Here is a 13789-nt window from a genome sequence, read left to right on the forward strand (position 1 = left end):
ATAGTGGTTAAAGCTTCTCCAATGTGAATTTTTGCTTGTTTCTTCAGTGCAGTTTTCTGTGATCAAACGCTAAATATCTTTGGGTTTCAGACTGTTGATCTGAAAAATCACCAGAGGCCCGATGGTCAGATATTAGTGGAATACTTACGTCATAAAACAACAGTAATGTGATTTTAAACTTTTTGCTATAATCTGAGTATTGTGATAACATACATCACGATATAATTAGATTAACTACCTTGCACATTATGTCAACTTTTATCAGTATCTGTTTTATCTACAAGATCAGGTTTTTAGTTTCTTCATCTCTTTTCAATCACTTTTATTGCAGAAAAATGTAGCAAATTGTATTCTATCATCTAGTTATTCTAGCAGTTATTTGCAATATTAATAATTCACATGATAAAAAATAGCTACTTATTGTCCGTGAATCAATAAAATATAAATAACACTGCCACACAACATATCATAATACTATAATGGGTTAATTTTTTTATTCCTTCCATTCCTATTGGACTTTTTTGACCATTTTATGACATTCTGTGGACCCAACGATGAGTTACTTACCGGAGAAAATAATCAGAACAGATATATCCATTACAAAAAATAATCCTTAAGTGTCCTACCACAAAATGTCAGAAAATAGTCAAAATATTTGTCAAATGTACTTAAGCCCGAGGTAAGATCTTCCAATTGCCTGTTTTGCCCAACCAAAAGTCAAAAGATATTAAATTTACACTAATATAAAGCAGAAATCCAATCACAATTGAGAAGATGGGACCAACAAATATTTGGCATTTTCGCTGGGAAAAAAAGACTAAAAGTTTAACAATTAACTGAGCAATTATTCAATTAATTATTTCAGCTCCTTCAAACATAATTTCATAATTCATATACTTGAACAGTGAAGAACAGGTGCACCAGCTATTGACACTGACCTCAAACATACAATACACCATAATTAACAGTAGTAGTTCACATACAGTGTCCTGGGCCAGAATCTGTTTAAAATCTGGACTGTATGTGTCCTATTTTAATCTTTTTATGTTATTTGATCTTGTGCATGTAAGGAGGGACCATGAATGGAATGATCTCATTCTGACTAAAGGAAATGTTCTCCATAACATTACACTGATTCAGATGTCTGGGATGGACAAAGATGCAGCCATGGTAAGATATTGTAAAGAAGTACCATCATAGTAAGTATCTCATTTTTAGAAACATTACGCAAGGCAGAGTCTAAAAAGGTGACATGAAGCATGTTCTCAGAAGTCTTTCCTCCTTTAACTCCACAGCAGCAGGACAAAGGTTAAAAGTCAGGGTTCCCTGATTAACGCTGTAGTAATGCCACTGGAAGGCTGCTCTGCACTGGCAGGTCAGCTTACCTGCTTTGTGCTGCTCTGGCCAGCGACGTGTCAGTTTAGTGCAGTAAAACAGGTCAAATTACATCTCCTGCTTTGCGGCCAGCGTCAGAGAGGTCACTGGTTTTAAATGAACTTCAAAGTGACATTTCAAAAGGGAGCAGGAGAAAAGGGCACGGGGTTCAGCCAATACATGCCCCTATGGCTTTTGCTTTTAAAGTCTATTTAAATCTAGTTTAATTTTAGTTAAAATATTTTTAAAAATCATATTCCATTTATTTCCCAAAAAAGAAAATTTTATTTTAGTAAAATATATACAGCACAATGGTGCAGAACAGTTCACTTTGGGACAGGATGAAATAAGAGACCAGTTTTCATCATTCCCTTTGTCTGTGATATCTCAGCTCTATTAAGCTAATGGACTGTCAAACTGTTATTCAGCCTCACCAAATTAGTAATGCACCAGTGTTAGCAAACATGACACCACGCCGGGGGTATGTTGCAGGGGGATGTCGGTGCATGCTGGGGTCTGATATGCTTACAAAAAATGATTTAACAGTTGTAGCAAAACAAAAGAATGACTAATAATGAAATGAGTTATATTACATTCTGTAAAGAAAATGCAATGTGGGTCCTGTCTGCAGGTCTATTCAAGTCCAACTTCATGACAAAGCAGTGATTGTTTTTGGATTCACAATGGGTGCATGTGTCATCTCAAAGAGGACAGATTAGCAACATTTAGCTGTGATGCTTTGGAACACTGCATCAAGGAAATTTTACGGAAAAACAGTGTGGGGTGATAGATGGATAATGTTGCACAAGCTTCTGTGTTTTCCCACTGCTTATATGAGACTTAATAAAGGATAACAGTCAGCCACACCTACAGCCTGAAGTCATGCTGCATGGTATGATTTGGTAAAGGTTTACAGGTCAGGCAACTGCTTAAAACCTCAAAGCACACCCTTGCACACATCAGATTGCATTGTGCTCATCCGAGCCAGTCAGACCAGTCTGCAGACACATCCATGCAAAGTGTTATATGAATTAAAACGGCTGAGACATGATTTTTGTCTTCCTCATTTTTCCCATCTGTTTCCTGAATAAACACCACAATAACTTCACACTCCTCCCAAAACTCAAGGTTAGAGTGTGATGAGCCCCAGTTTGGGCCTCTCATGTTCTGTACCACTACCATTACATTCCAGTCACAGAAGCTAAACATCAGATTTTCTGGAAAATTAATACCCGACAGTTATGGAAAACCCTGGAAGGTTGTTTAAAGAGGAGTTATTATGCATTTCCTTGTTTCCTGTCATATATATGTTACAAGGTCAGATGTTCATATTAACTTTGGCCATAGGCTGAAATAATCACTAAAAACCTCAGGCTTCAGATCGTTCTGAATACTGTTTCCAATGTTTTTTTCTATACTGGCTACAAGTCAATTTCTTTATGTGGTTGCCCTTTCTTGGCACACTACTTCAAGTGTTTAAATGAAATACATTGCCACATGTAGTTACATGCTAATGTCAGGCAGCCATTAAATTTTGGTTGCCAATATTGTTAATTTTTCCACAGTTTCAGATCATATAGTGTTTCCCACAGAATGAGAGTGTATGTGTAGAGGTAGCTGATGTCGGCGGGTTGGAAAGATGATGAGGACATCAACAGCAAACTTTTGTTTGTTTACTTTAAAATGCATGTGTATCCATTTCTATCATTCTGTGTTCCCTCTCCAAATTTGGAGGTTTTTAAGGGTCCACGACAGCAGCACAGGCAAAGCTCCCCATGAGTTGTTTTTTTCCTCAGCTGCAATTTGTGACTCGTGGGGTGAATAATTGATCTGCTGATCAGATTAGATCAATGAATGAGAGGAGCAACTGCTGAGAGTGAATGCAAACTTTTATATCCAGCAGACTGAACAATTAAATTTCACTTTCACTGCGTCTGATATACTAATGCTCCATCTGTGCCCAGAGTATGCTCTGTGCTCTGACAGTGTGGTGCAATGAATAATCGAAAGGTGTATTAATTTTAAAAGCGCTCCTAATTAACAGTCCAGCTCCAAAAACAGCCGGTGGCAGATGTTTAATTGTGGCAGTCTGCTACAAATAAATCAATGTGTGGAAAACTCTGATATTCCTGCTGGAACATGTACGCTTGTAAAACTTTTATTGGTGATTTTTTTTTATGTAGAAATGCTGCCATACTCCGTTACAGACCATTCCCAGCTGCAATGATGGTGCAAAGACACCAAGCTGGTGGCCTCAAGCACAGATGTGGAAGACACACAAATACTGACCAACCAGAGCAGACTTAGTTAGGGAGGGACAGGCATTAAAACAAGGTATCTAAGACAAGAGGTGAATACTAAAGTGTTTTTTGACTATAAAACATGTAAACATGTTTGAGTAAAAACCCAAAATAAAAGTATGAACCTTAAAAATTAGCATATTAGGTCTCTTTTAACAACACTGTCCAATGATTATGAGGGTTTTGGAGAGGCCTCAGTGTCTGGGGCCGCTAAATTCTGTTGCGTTAGACTGAGTGGTGTATCCAAAATTTAGTCTAACTTTTTTGATATAACGGGGTGGAAAAAATATAGGAAACGCTTCTTAATAACATGCAATACAATTCAAAAGAACCAAAAAACTGCACCCTCCTAAAGAACCTCAATGCTGAATCGGCAAACAGGCAAAAACGTCAAAAACTGATCAAAAACTTCATTAAATTAGCATTCTGTTAAAGAGTGCTGTATTACGCTGCATTATTTAAACACACAAACAAACAAACAAACAAACAAACAAACAACATACACTCACGCACACCATAACCTGCTTACATCTTTGTTTATATTACGGAGAAAGAGGTTGAGCTTAGGGAACTGGTTAAAAATCTGTTTTTCCCATGAAACAGACAGAGTATTTTATTTCTCTTCAGATGGTTGTAGGAAGAATGTGTTAATACTTTCAGTTATGGTAATTTATCACAGCCACAAATTGAAAATGCAGTTAGGCAATTACATAACATGTTTAAGCAGTACTCATTGCAAACATTCACTGCAGCTGACTGATGGGGAGCAGTGCAGCTTTCACATACTGTACTAAAAGAAGATGCACTGATTACTTGTAAATAGAGCTGATGGAGTCAAAGAAGCACACAGCATGAATTACACTTCAACTGCACTGACCTCATGACGCATGCAACCAACCAAACGTGAGCACTGAGCTGATGGTTGTTTACAAATGTTTTGACAGCGTGGGCAAAATTAATACTATCTTTCAAAGTGTTAAAGCGATTTAAAGGATTAGTGTCATGTTGTGTGTTTCTGTATTCTCTTTAACCACCAGACAGAGTGTGGTATAGCTTATATTTAACATGAGTAAACACTTCATATAAACAAAGGGACCGTGTGTCAAATAATTTTTAGCGCACTAGGGTGGTACTTTTGTTTTTTATTTTGGCTTGAGGGAGGGGCGTGTATTTGTATTTATTTCACTGCCATACTTTCAAAGAAAAAAACAGGTTTTTCTTTTAAAAACTCCCTGGAATTTTACCATTTCTCATGGCTAGAAACTGTAAAAATAGAAATTATTGTTAAATTTTCAAATTCCCATGGTTCTTGAGCACATTATTGTGGGACAAATGTGTCCATCAGTAAATTAAATAAATAAAAATAAAAATTTAAGTTTACAAAAGTAATTAAAAAAAAGTAATATTTCATCAAAATCACTATATATTAAATGTTTCCTTTTAAAATATTTTGTCAAAAATGTACATTTTGCACTGACTAACCAGCATGCACAACAAGGGTGGAAAAAAACAAGTATTTTTCAACTCAAGGTTTTCATTTTGAACTTTTATCTTTTAAGAAATACTTTTTTTTAATCTAATAGTTTATGGTGGAGGGTGAGTCATGCATTTTCTCCAATTCATTCAAGGAAAAATATGTGTACCTTCAGAGAGGGTTAAAAGAAAATGAAGCCACACCCCAGCCACCCTCGCCTCTGATAAATAACGAACAGTCCCTTATACATTCATATCTGCATCTCACATTTGTAGTAGTTTGTTACCTTTTCGTCTTCGTCTCCTTCTTCCTCACTCCCTTCATCCCTTGGTGTCCTCTTGTCGTCCTCATCTTCGTTGACACTTTGAAAGTCCGAGTTGCGTCCATCATCTCCATCTGCAGAAACTTTGATGTCCAATAAAGCCCCGGGTGTCATGTCTTCTTCCCCCTCGGACAAGGTGGTAGAACCGGACGACGACTCACTTTCGCCGCTTTCACGCGCCAAATAAGGTTTCTCCATTTTCTCAACAAACACCGCCAATTTCGGAGCAAAGACGAGCCAAATTAAAGACGTCAAAACAAAACCTAGCTATTAATTAGCCTGTCAACGCACCTGTCCGCTGAGTTCATGTTCGTTAAGAGTTGCGAGCCCATAAAAGGATAGCACTTTTTTTTGGACCGAGTAAAAACAAAGTCACGACGCCGCGCAAAGTGTGTGACATTAATATACTTATCGAGCCTGTTTCATGTCGATGTGGACGTCAGGCTGAGGTCTCCGCTTGATTTAAAAGTTGCCTCTGTTTGGATTTGGTGGCTCCTTACTTCCCCAGCAGCGCGAGCCCATGCTGTCACAACCTTCACTGTGTTCAAGTGGAGTCAGCCTGCAGCCCCAAAATAAATCCCGCCCACAACGTGCGGGGGCGGGCCAATCAGATCACAGCAGCCTCCATCCAAACAGAGGCAGCTTTAATCACCTTTAGATGTTCACTCTGTGCTTCAGGGGTCAGCACGAAGCTCCCAGCGTGGGACAGTTTCTCAGCACTGGTCACTGGAGGGATGGCATAGTTTTATTTTCTTATCTAGGTGTCTGAAACTAGGATATACATATACATAAGCATATACATGTACATTTACATTTGCAGCATATAGCCTAAGCAGGATTCCCCCGAAAAACTTGAGCATAACCAGTATACCAGTGATGGAATGTAGGTCATGTCTACTCAAGAATTGTTTTTGTTTTCTTTAATAATTCAATAATACAGATTTACATTTTAGGTCCTTTAACTCATTTAAGTCCTGTGCTACTTTCATAATTTTACTGAGAGGGACCAGTGCACGTGTTCTAAAAACATGAATCTACACCTATGTATGTACATATCATCATTGTAATATATAGAAATCTAAGCACATAGTGTATACTAGGGATGATAACAATTAATCAACAATCAATAAATCAATCTTAAAGTTTTTATTTAAAGATGTGAAATTTTAAGCGATTAATTGATCGGCTATGAAATACTGTCAAAATATATGCAATATGTTGATTTTAGCTTGGACAGAGTTAAAAAAAACAACAACACACATTTGGTATTGTTTGAAATCAGCAAATTTTTTATATATTTTTTTCAAATAACAATTAATTGATCGTTGATTTTCTGTTTAATCGATCGAGGAAAGAAAGCTTACAATTTGCAACCCTTGTATGTGCTGTATATAGACATCCATACATAAACTGTGCATAACCACCCATTTCATGGAAGCTGTTACATTAATCACTCTTTGCACTCTGCACCCTTGCACCATAATCTTGTTTACAGTTTACAAAAACTGTTTGCCTTGTGACATTATGCATTATTGTTCATTGCTGCTTCTCATAGATTTTTATTTACACATCTTTTTTTTTTCTTTGTGTATGTAAATTATAGCTAAATATTTGGTTTTGCCTATCTGTTCAGCTTTGTTGTCTTTTTTTAAAACTGTATGCCTGTTTATATCATCTTGAAAACTGTTCTTTGAACTGTTTGCCTGTGAGAGTCAAATACCTTTTATGTGTACACGTACTCGGTCAGTAAAGCTGACTCTGTTTCTGATTGCCTTATCTAAGTTTCTGAGCTCAGGATATGATGTTTACATACGCAACGCATAACTGAGATACTCCAAAAACAACCTGAGCATGTAAACACACTCACTTTCTGCTGTTCTGAAGGACTTCCCAGGATCCTTTGAGAATCCTCTAACCATCTGGATGAATAAATATTCTGTTAGTTGCAACATCAAAAAGGATTTTTCGGAAATAATCCAGAAATAATATGCCTTTTTTTCACTTTTTAAAAACTCAAGCAAAATATAAGCATATTACAAGTATTGGAAAGAACATCAATATGCATCAATATATAGGTGATAACAAGATGTATAATTTTGGGTCACATTGTGCAAAATGGGGGATTTAGGGAGTGTTTTATCAAACATACCCGCAATCTGCAGAGCCTTAAAGCACATAGCAGGACATTTAGTCATAACTTACAAATAAAGATGGGCAAAGACACTGCAACACAAAAGGGAGAGATTTACTGCACAGATCATAGTTCAGCTTTGATTTTCTTCTCTGAGCTCATAAACAGGTCTTATACACATTAATGTGCAACACATATGAGGAGAAAAAATATCATCTGTGGCTGTCATCTCTTCAAATTTCTCCATTCAGACAAATTGGAAACACATTTGCAAAGAGTTTAGTCACGGAGGATCCCAGGACATCAGTGGATGTTTCGTGACCGGCTTTTGTTGGTATTGTACTCCACCCACATATGATATCAGCAGCTACACCCACAGAACATCTTTTTGGTTGCCAATATTTGTTTAAGATTTCCCGCACATTAATCCTGTCGCTCAGCTGATGGATCAGTGTTCATAAGCGAGGGGCATAATATCCACTGTGGATCAGTTTGTTGGAGTTTGTTGGTGCTGTATGCAGAGAGAGAGACTGCTTTAATCTTTGAATCCTGGAGACACATCACTTTGTGTTGCTTTCAAGCTAAGGAAACATTTCTTGGAGAAAAAAAATAAAACCTAAAGAAAAACTATATATTTATCATAATTATATCATTATATAATTAAAATTACATTACAGAATTATTACAAATTTTAACTTTTTTTTCTTTCGTTTCGTTTTTGTTTTGTTTTGTTTTGTTTCATGGGGGGGGGTCATTTTCTGGTAATTTTATTGTACTTACTGTACTTTTTTTCACTAATTTCTTGGTAACTGGGGGGAATTTCTCATTTCAGTTACTTATTCCCTTTCTCACAAGTTTTTGAAAGAAATCAAGCTGATTTAATCAGGTTTCAAAGGGTTAACTGTTGATATTCTCCCTAAAAGACAATTATGGCAGTGACACCCAAAATAAAGTCATGTTTTACTTAATGTGCCATTATTGAACCCCCTTCACTAAATTCCTGATCCTGGTCTCTTCTGAAGGGGAACTCTTTGCAGTTTTTTCTTTTAGAGTGCCAGTATTAGTCAAGGGAATATTGAAACAAATTCACAGAGGGACAAACATGGAGAAAATAAGGCTTTCTCCTAACTATTTTTTATTGTTTTGTTTGTATGCATGGGCGGATTATGAGACAATGGGCCCCTGGACACAGACAAGGCCCCACCACCTCTACTAAAGGTGTTAGACACACAGACTTTATAGTTACTTAGCCTCTTCTTGTTGTTATTTTGTGTCTCTTATGCTTCTTTCTGTGCTTTTGTGTCTTTTGTGATTATTTTTTAGGACAGTCTGAGATTAACAGGAAAGGTGGAACAAATTGGGAAGAAAGCAATGAGGAACTTTAGAAGAAATTACCCAAAAATTAGTAAGAAAAACAGCATTGCATTGATAAATAAATAAAAAAAAGTAACAGCTAAAACAAAATGCTTAAAAATATATTTACTGTAAAAAAGAAAATTAAGTATATGTTTAAGCCCCTTGTAAATAAAGCTTTTTGGACAATTTTCCCTATCTTTCTTGAAAATATTTTTCTAAATCTACTGATTTCTTTTAATTTGTGGAACACTCCTTGCCAGTTGCTTATTGCCCTTTCCCCCCAAGTTTTAAAGAAAGCAAGCCAATTTGCTCAGACTTTGGAGGGTTCTGAACGTAGTACAAAAGAAAGTCATGTCAATCCAGGTCTCTCAGGGATAATAAACACTGCTGTATATGAGTGTTAGCTGAGAGGATACTATTCATCTGTAGCCCCTGGACAGATGTTACACAGTCACCTTAAAAACAAAGTATAATGAGATGAAAGACACTTCCCTTTGTAGTAAAAATGCAAATACTCTATTGAGTAAACTATGCATAATAAGTTTGTTAGTGCATTAGATGTGCAGTAGCTCACACAGCATATAGATCTTTTGATGAAATGCCAGCATTATAATAACCATCTTCTGTCATTGTGTCACATCTGAAACCAAATTTGCACCTTTGTTTGTGAGCAAACAGTTCCACGGTTACAGTTGAAAATCTAAGATTGTTATATATACACCCCCCCCACACACACACACACACCCTAAATACACATATTGCTAAAATTGACTTTAAAAGGGAAAAAAAAGAAACATGTTTACAGTCAACAGCACATACCTGCCTCACTGTTCAGCCCGGTGTCTACATGCCCCCCCCCAAAAAGCTTCCTCCTTTTATAATCCTTATCTGCCGCATTAAGTCATGGTACACTGAGCTCCACAGAGTAAACATACTGCTGAGGTGTTGAGCCTTTCCATCCAGCCAGTTCTTGATCTAGTGTTTACTATCTGATATGTCAACAGCTAAGAAAGTGTTGACATTAATAGATCCCGGGGTAAATTGTTAGTTTGCACATTTGCTCTCCACTCCCAAAACCCGGCCCCAACACTGCTGTCACGATAACAACTTCACAGTTTTTCTCAGGATGATAAACTAAGACGGTAAACATGGTGAACTTTACAGCTAACAAACATCAGCATATTAGAAATGTCACTTTAGTTATTGTGGTCTGGCAAGGCTCAGTATACATTTGCTTGTGTTTGAGGTGTTGTCATTCAACATAATGACTTTTCAGTTGACTGAATCAACTGAACGACTAGAACATCATCGCAAAGCCTCCCTGCTCCTAAATAAAACACACAACCAGTTCATTTTCATCTCATCTCTCCATGAATACATTTGAAGGCATGAGGTCACTACACTTCCTTTTAAATCTGTGACACCTGTTCAAAGTAGGTAGTCTGACAGTTGAGAACGAGTGAACAGCACCCAGTAGAAGAAAAAAAAAAGATCTACATAAAACTGCTCACAAGGTCTGTGGATTATCTCGAGTAACCGGGTCATGATTTCTGGAAAGAGACATTGCTGTTGAGTTTTAAAAATGTTTTTTTGGCACTTTGAGCACCAGAGTGCCATCTAGTTCAATTATACTGGAGAGAAGGCAAACATCTCCACAGCTGATATCAGCAACTCACACCAAAACTATCCAGACTGATCAATAGCATCACAGGTTAGAGGAAAACTGGCATTTTTGATTTGGAGGGTGAACTGTCCCTTTAAAATACAGCAATGCATTTTTATCATTATTTAAATCACTCTCCACAGTTTACTGATCCATCCAAGCTGCCTAAATCACTTCACTCAGATTATTTTCAGACTAATATCTTGTGTTAAAAATGTGCTATCAAGCTTTAGGCATCCTTTCAAAGGCTAAAACTGCTTGGTGCAAATGTCATTTGGTCAGTACACTGCCTGAGGGTCTCTTTTTTCTCTTGGGTACAAAAATCCCCTTTTTAAATGGCAAATCAGAACATGCTCTTTTCACAAGCTAAATGACACAAAACAAAGGAAAAATAAGAAGAATAAAAAAAAGGTGACACAACAGTGATAAGTTTGACTATCTTATGACTTTTCATCTAGCGCCATCATCAGGTCAAAATTGACATGTGTCCCATACTTCTGTTTTTAACCCTTTGAAGCCTGGATCAACATATTTTTAAAACTAGGTGCAGACACTTTTAACAAGTGTCTTTTGAAAACATGGGGGGGGAAAGGCAAGAAATTTCCCGCAAATTGCAAGAAAAAAGAAAAAAGCTAGGTAAAAATGTCCATACAACTGTTTGTATTATCATAATTATGTATTTTAAATGATGTCATAGAATTTTTATTATTTCTGAAGTACTTTTTCAGGTAAATGCAGTGTAAGTTTTTTTTTCTTTTGCTTTCCTTTTATTTTCTTAGGTAATTTTCTGGTTTGTTTTTTTAACTTTCTTTTGTAGTTGCTGATTCTCCAGTTTATTATATACATATATATGTATATATTTATATATATATTTCTTGTTTCTGAAAAAAGTCAAGCCAATTTACTCAGGTTTCAAGGGGTAAATCGAAAACCTGCAAAACCTATGACAATCCCATCAACCTCAGCTGTACTTTGTGTTAATGTAGCATTCTGACTTATAAAGCTAAGAAGGTGAACATTATACTAGCTAAAGCTCAACATATTAGCACTGTACTGTACTAGCTGTACTGTGCAGCCCAGTGCCAGAAGAAAGTGTTGTACATTTCTGCCAACAACCAGTATGTGATTGTGCCTCCAAAACTTGGTATGTTAAACCTATAATGATCTTTTCCCAACCATAACCAAGCGGTTTTTAAACCTAACCACACATTAACCACAATGATGCTGAAACATGAAGGTTCAATGCATCTGCTGCATAATAATGTAGAAATGTAACATACCAGCGGTTTGCAGACACGTACAGCACTAAAAAAATTTCTGGCAACTGGGTTCACTGTAAGTATGGTGACATTACAGTAACGTTTTGCTCAAAGCACCACTGTTCAGCTTTACAGAGCTGATAGCATGGCTCATATTATTTCAAAATAAAACTTACATCTAAAATCAAAAGTTTTTTCAGTCTAGTAAAAATATCCAGCATATTTTCATAAGACTATTATATTTTCCAATATATTTTCACTACCTATTTATGGCACACTACATAAAAGCCCATTATCACAACAGCGATATGACAACAGCAGCACACAAATTCCCATACTACCTCAGCATTTCTTTTTAAAAATGCTAACATTTTGATTTCTGCTGTCTTTATTGTAGCTATAAGTCACAAAGCAGCTTTCAAGGAATGTGAAAGAAAAACAACAATTAACTTCAGGTATGACCTGCTAGTAATCATTAGATATGACCTGTTAGTAATCCTTATGAAAATTATTCATGTTTATACATATCTTCTTCAATGCTGATCTTGAAATTTGCTGGCCTTTAATATGTGTTACTTTTCCAAAACTAAGAATATTGTGTACATGCAAAATGTGTTTCTAATGATGTTTTAAAAGTCTAGGTAACACACAGGCCATCCACAGGAGGGCACTGTTTGATAAAGGAGATAACATCTGACCTCATGAGCTCCTCATGATGTGCTCTGGATGTTTCTCATTACAGTCAGTTGGACTTTTCACTTTTCTATCCAAAATCAGAACTGGCCTTAATCAGTGGCACTTAAGATTTTTGGTACAGACACCTAACCTCCATCTGAAAAGATTTTGCATCAGGGACCTCCATCTAAAAAGAGATTTTTTTTTTTTTTTAATTATTATTATTATTTAACTTCTTTATTGACTTTTAATTACAAATGCAAATGCACAACTAGTGTGTAAATATAAGCATTGCAGGCAAGATTAAGTCAACATTTTAAGAAAAATAAAACAAACTTGACAATAACAAGCAAAAGAAGGAATAAAAGAAACTTAAAAGAAAAGAAAAAAAATTAAAGATAAATAAGGTGCCCATTCTTGACAGTTAAATTCATCACAAAACAATGTTACATGACATGTCTATTCCTTGGACCTACATGGATATAAGGTACATGGGGGAGTGTACAGGTATTAGCCATTATGATCATCACTTTCCAATCATTTCCAAATAAGGAGCCCATACTTTCAAGAAGAGATCTAAATTATTATTAATCTTATAAATAAGTTGTTCAAAAGAAGCTATCTTGGTTAGTTCATATCTCCATTCCTTAAAAGTGATCTTTTCTTTTGACTTCCAGTGTCTCAAGACTACCCTGTTTACTGTTGCGAGAGCTAGTTTCACCCATATGCACCTTTGTGTGGATAGGCTGGATTTCCTCGGCAAGATACCCAGAATACATAAAGCTGGCCCCTCTTGAGTACTTTATTGATACATTGGATAACAGCCACCCAGAGGTTGTACACCATCTCACATTCATAGAACATATGTACCAGTGTGCCCCTTTCCTTCTCACATCTCCAACATTTATCATTCTCCCTAAGTCCCAATGTAGACATTTTTGCAGGAGTCCAGTAGTTCCTATTCAATATTCTGAATAAAATCAGCCGTGTCTGCATGTCTCGGGCTATAGTGTATCAGGACCGAACTGTTTCCTCCCAGACTTCAGAGATTTGGGTTGTTAAATATGACAAAGACCAGGACTCTATGGTTGTCATAGTCATTATGTTTTTATTATTATTCTTTAAATCATTCTTATTTGTTATTTAGTTTATAATTTTTGTTTTCAATTCACCTTAGTTTCAATTAGTTTCCAAGGTAAGTTTACTCATTTCAGTTTTGTTTTTACTCTTTAAAA

At 36.3% G+C, this 13789-nt stretch overlaps 1 protein-coding gene across 4 annotated transcripts in view; it reads right to left on the reverse strand.

Moving 5' to 3' along the window:
• mast4 (microtubule associated serine/threonine kinase family member 4) overlaps positions 1-5987 on the reverse strand; it is a 124416-nt gene extending 118429 nt beyond the window's left edge. For all 4 annotated transcript variants that reach the window (XM_042509471.1, XM_042509470.1, XM_042509472.1 and 1 more), the window contains exon 1: positions 5435-5987. In XM_042509471.1, coding sequence (XP_042365405.1) covers positions 5435-5668 — 234 coding nt within the window. In that variant the 5' untranslated portion in view covers positions 5669-5987. The remainder of the gene's footprint in view (positions 1-5434) is intronic.
• Positions 5988-13789: the final 7802 nt, after the last annotated feature.

Source organism: Plectropomus leopardus, chromosome 20, assembly GCF_008729295.1.
Source record: "Plectropomus leopardus isolate mb chromosome 20, YSFRI_Pleo_2.0, whole genome shotgun sequence".
Classification (NCBI taxonomy): domain Eukaryota; kingdom Metazoa; phylum Chordata; class Actinopteri; order Perciformes; family Serranidae; genus Plectropomus; species Plectropomus leopardus.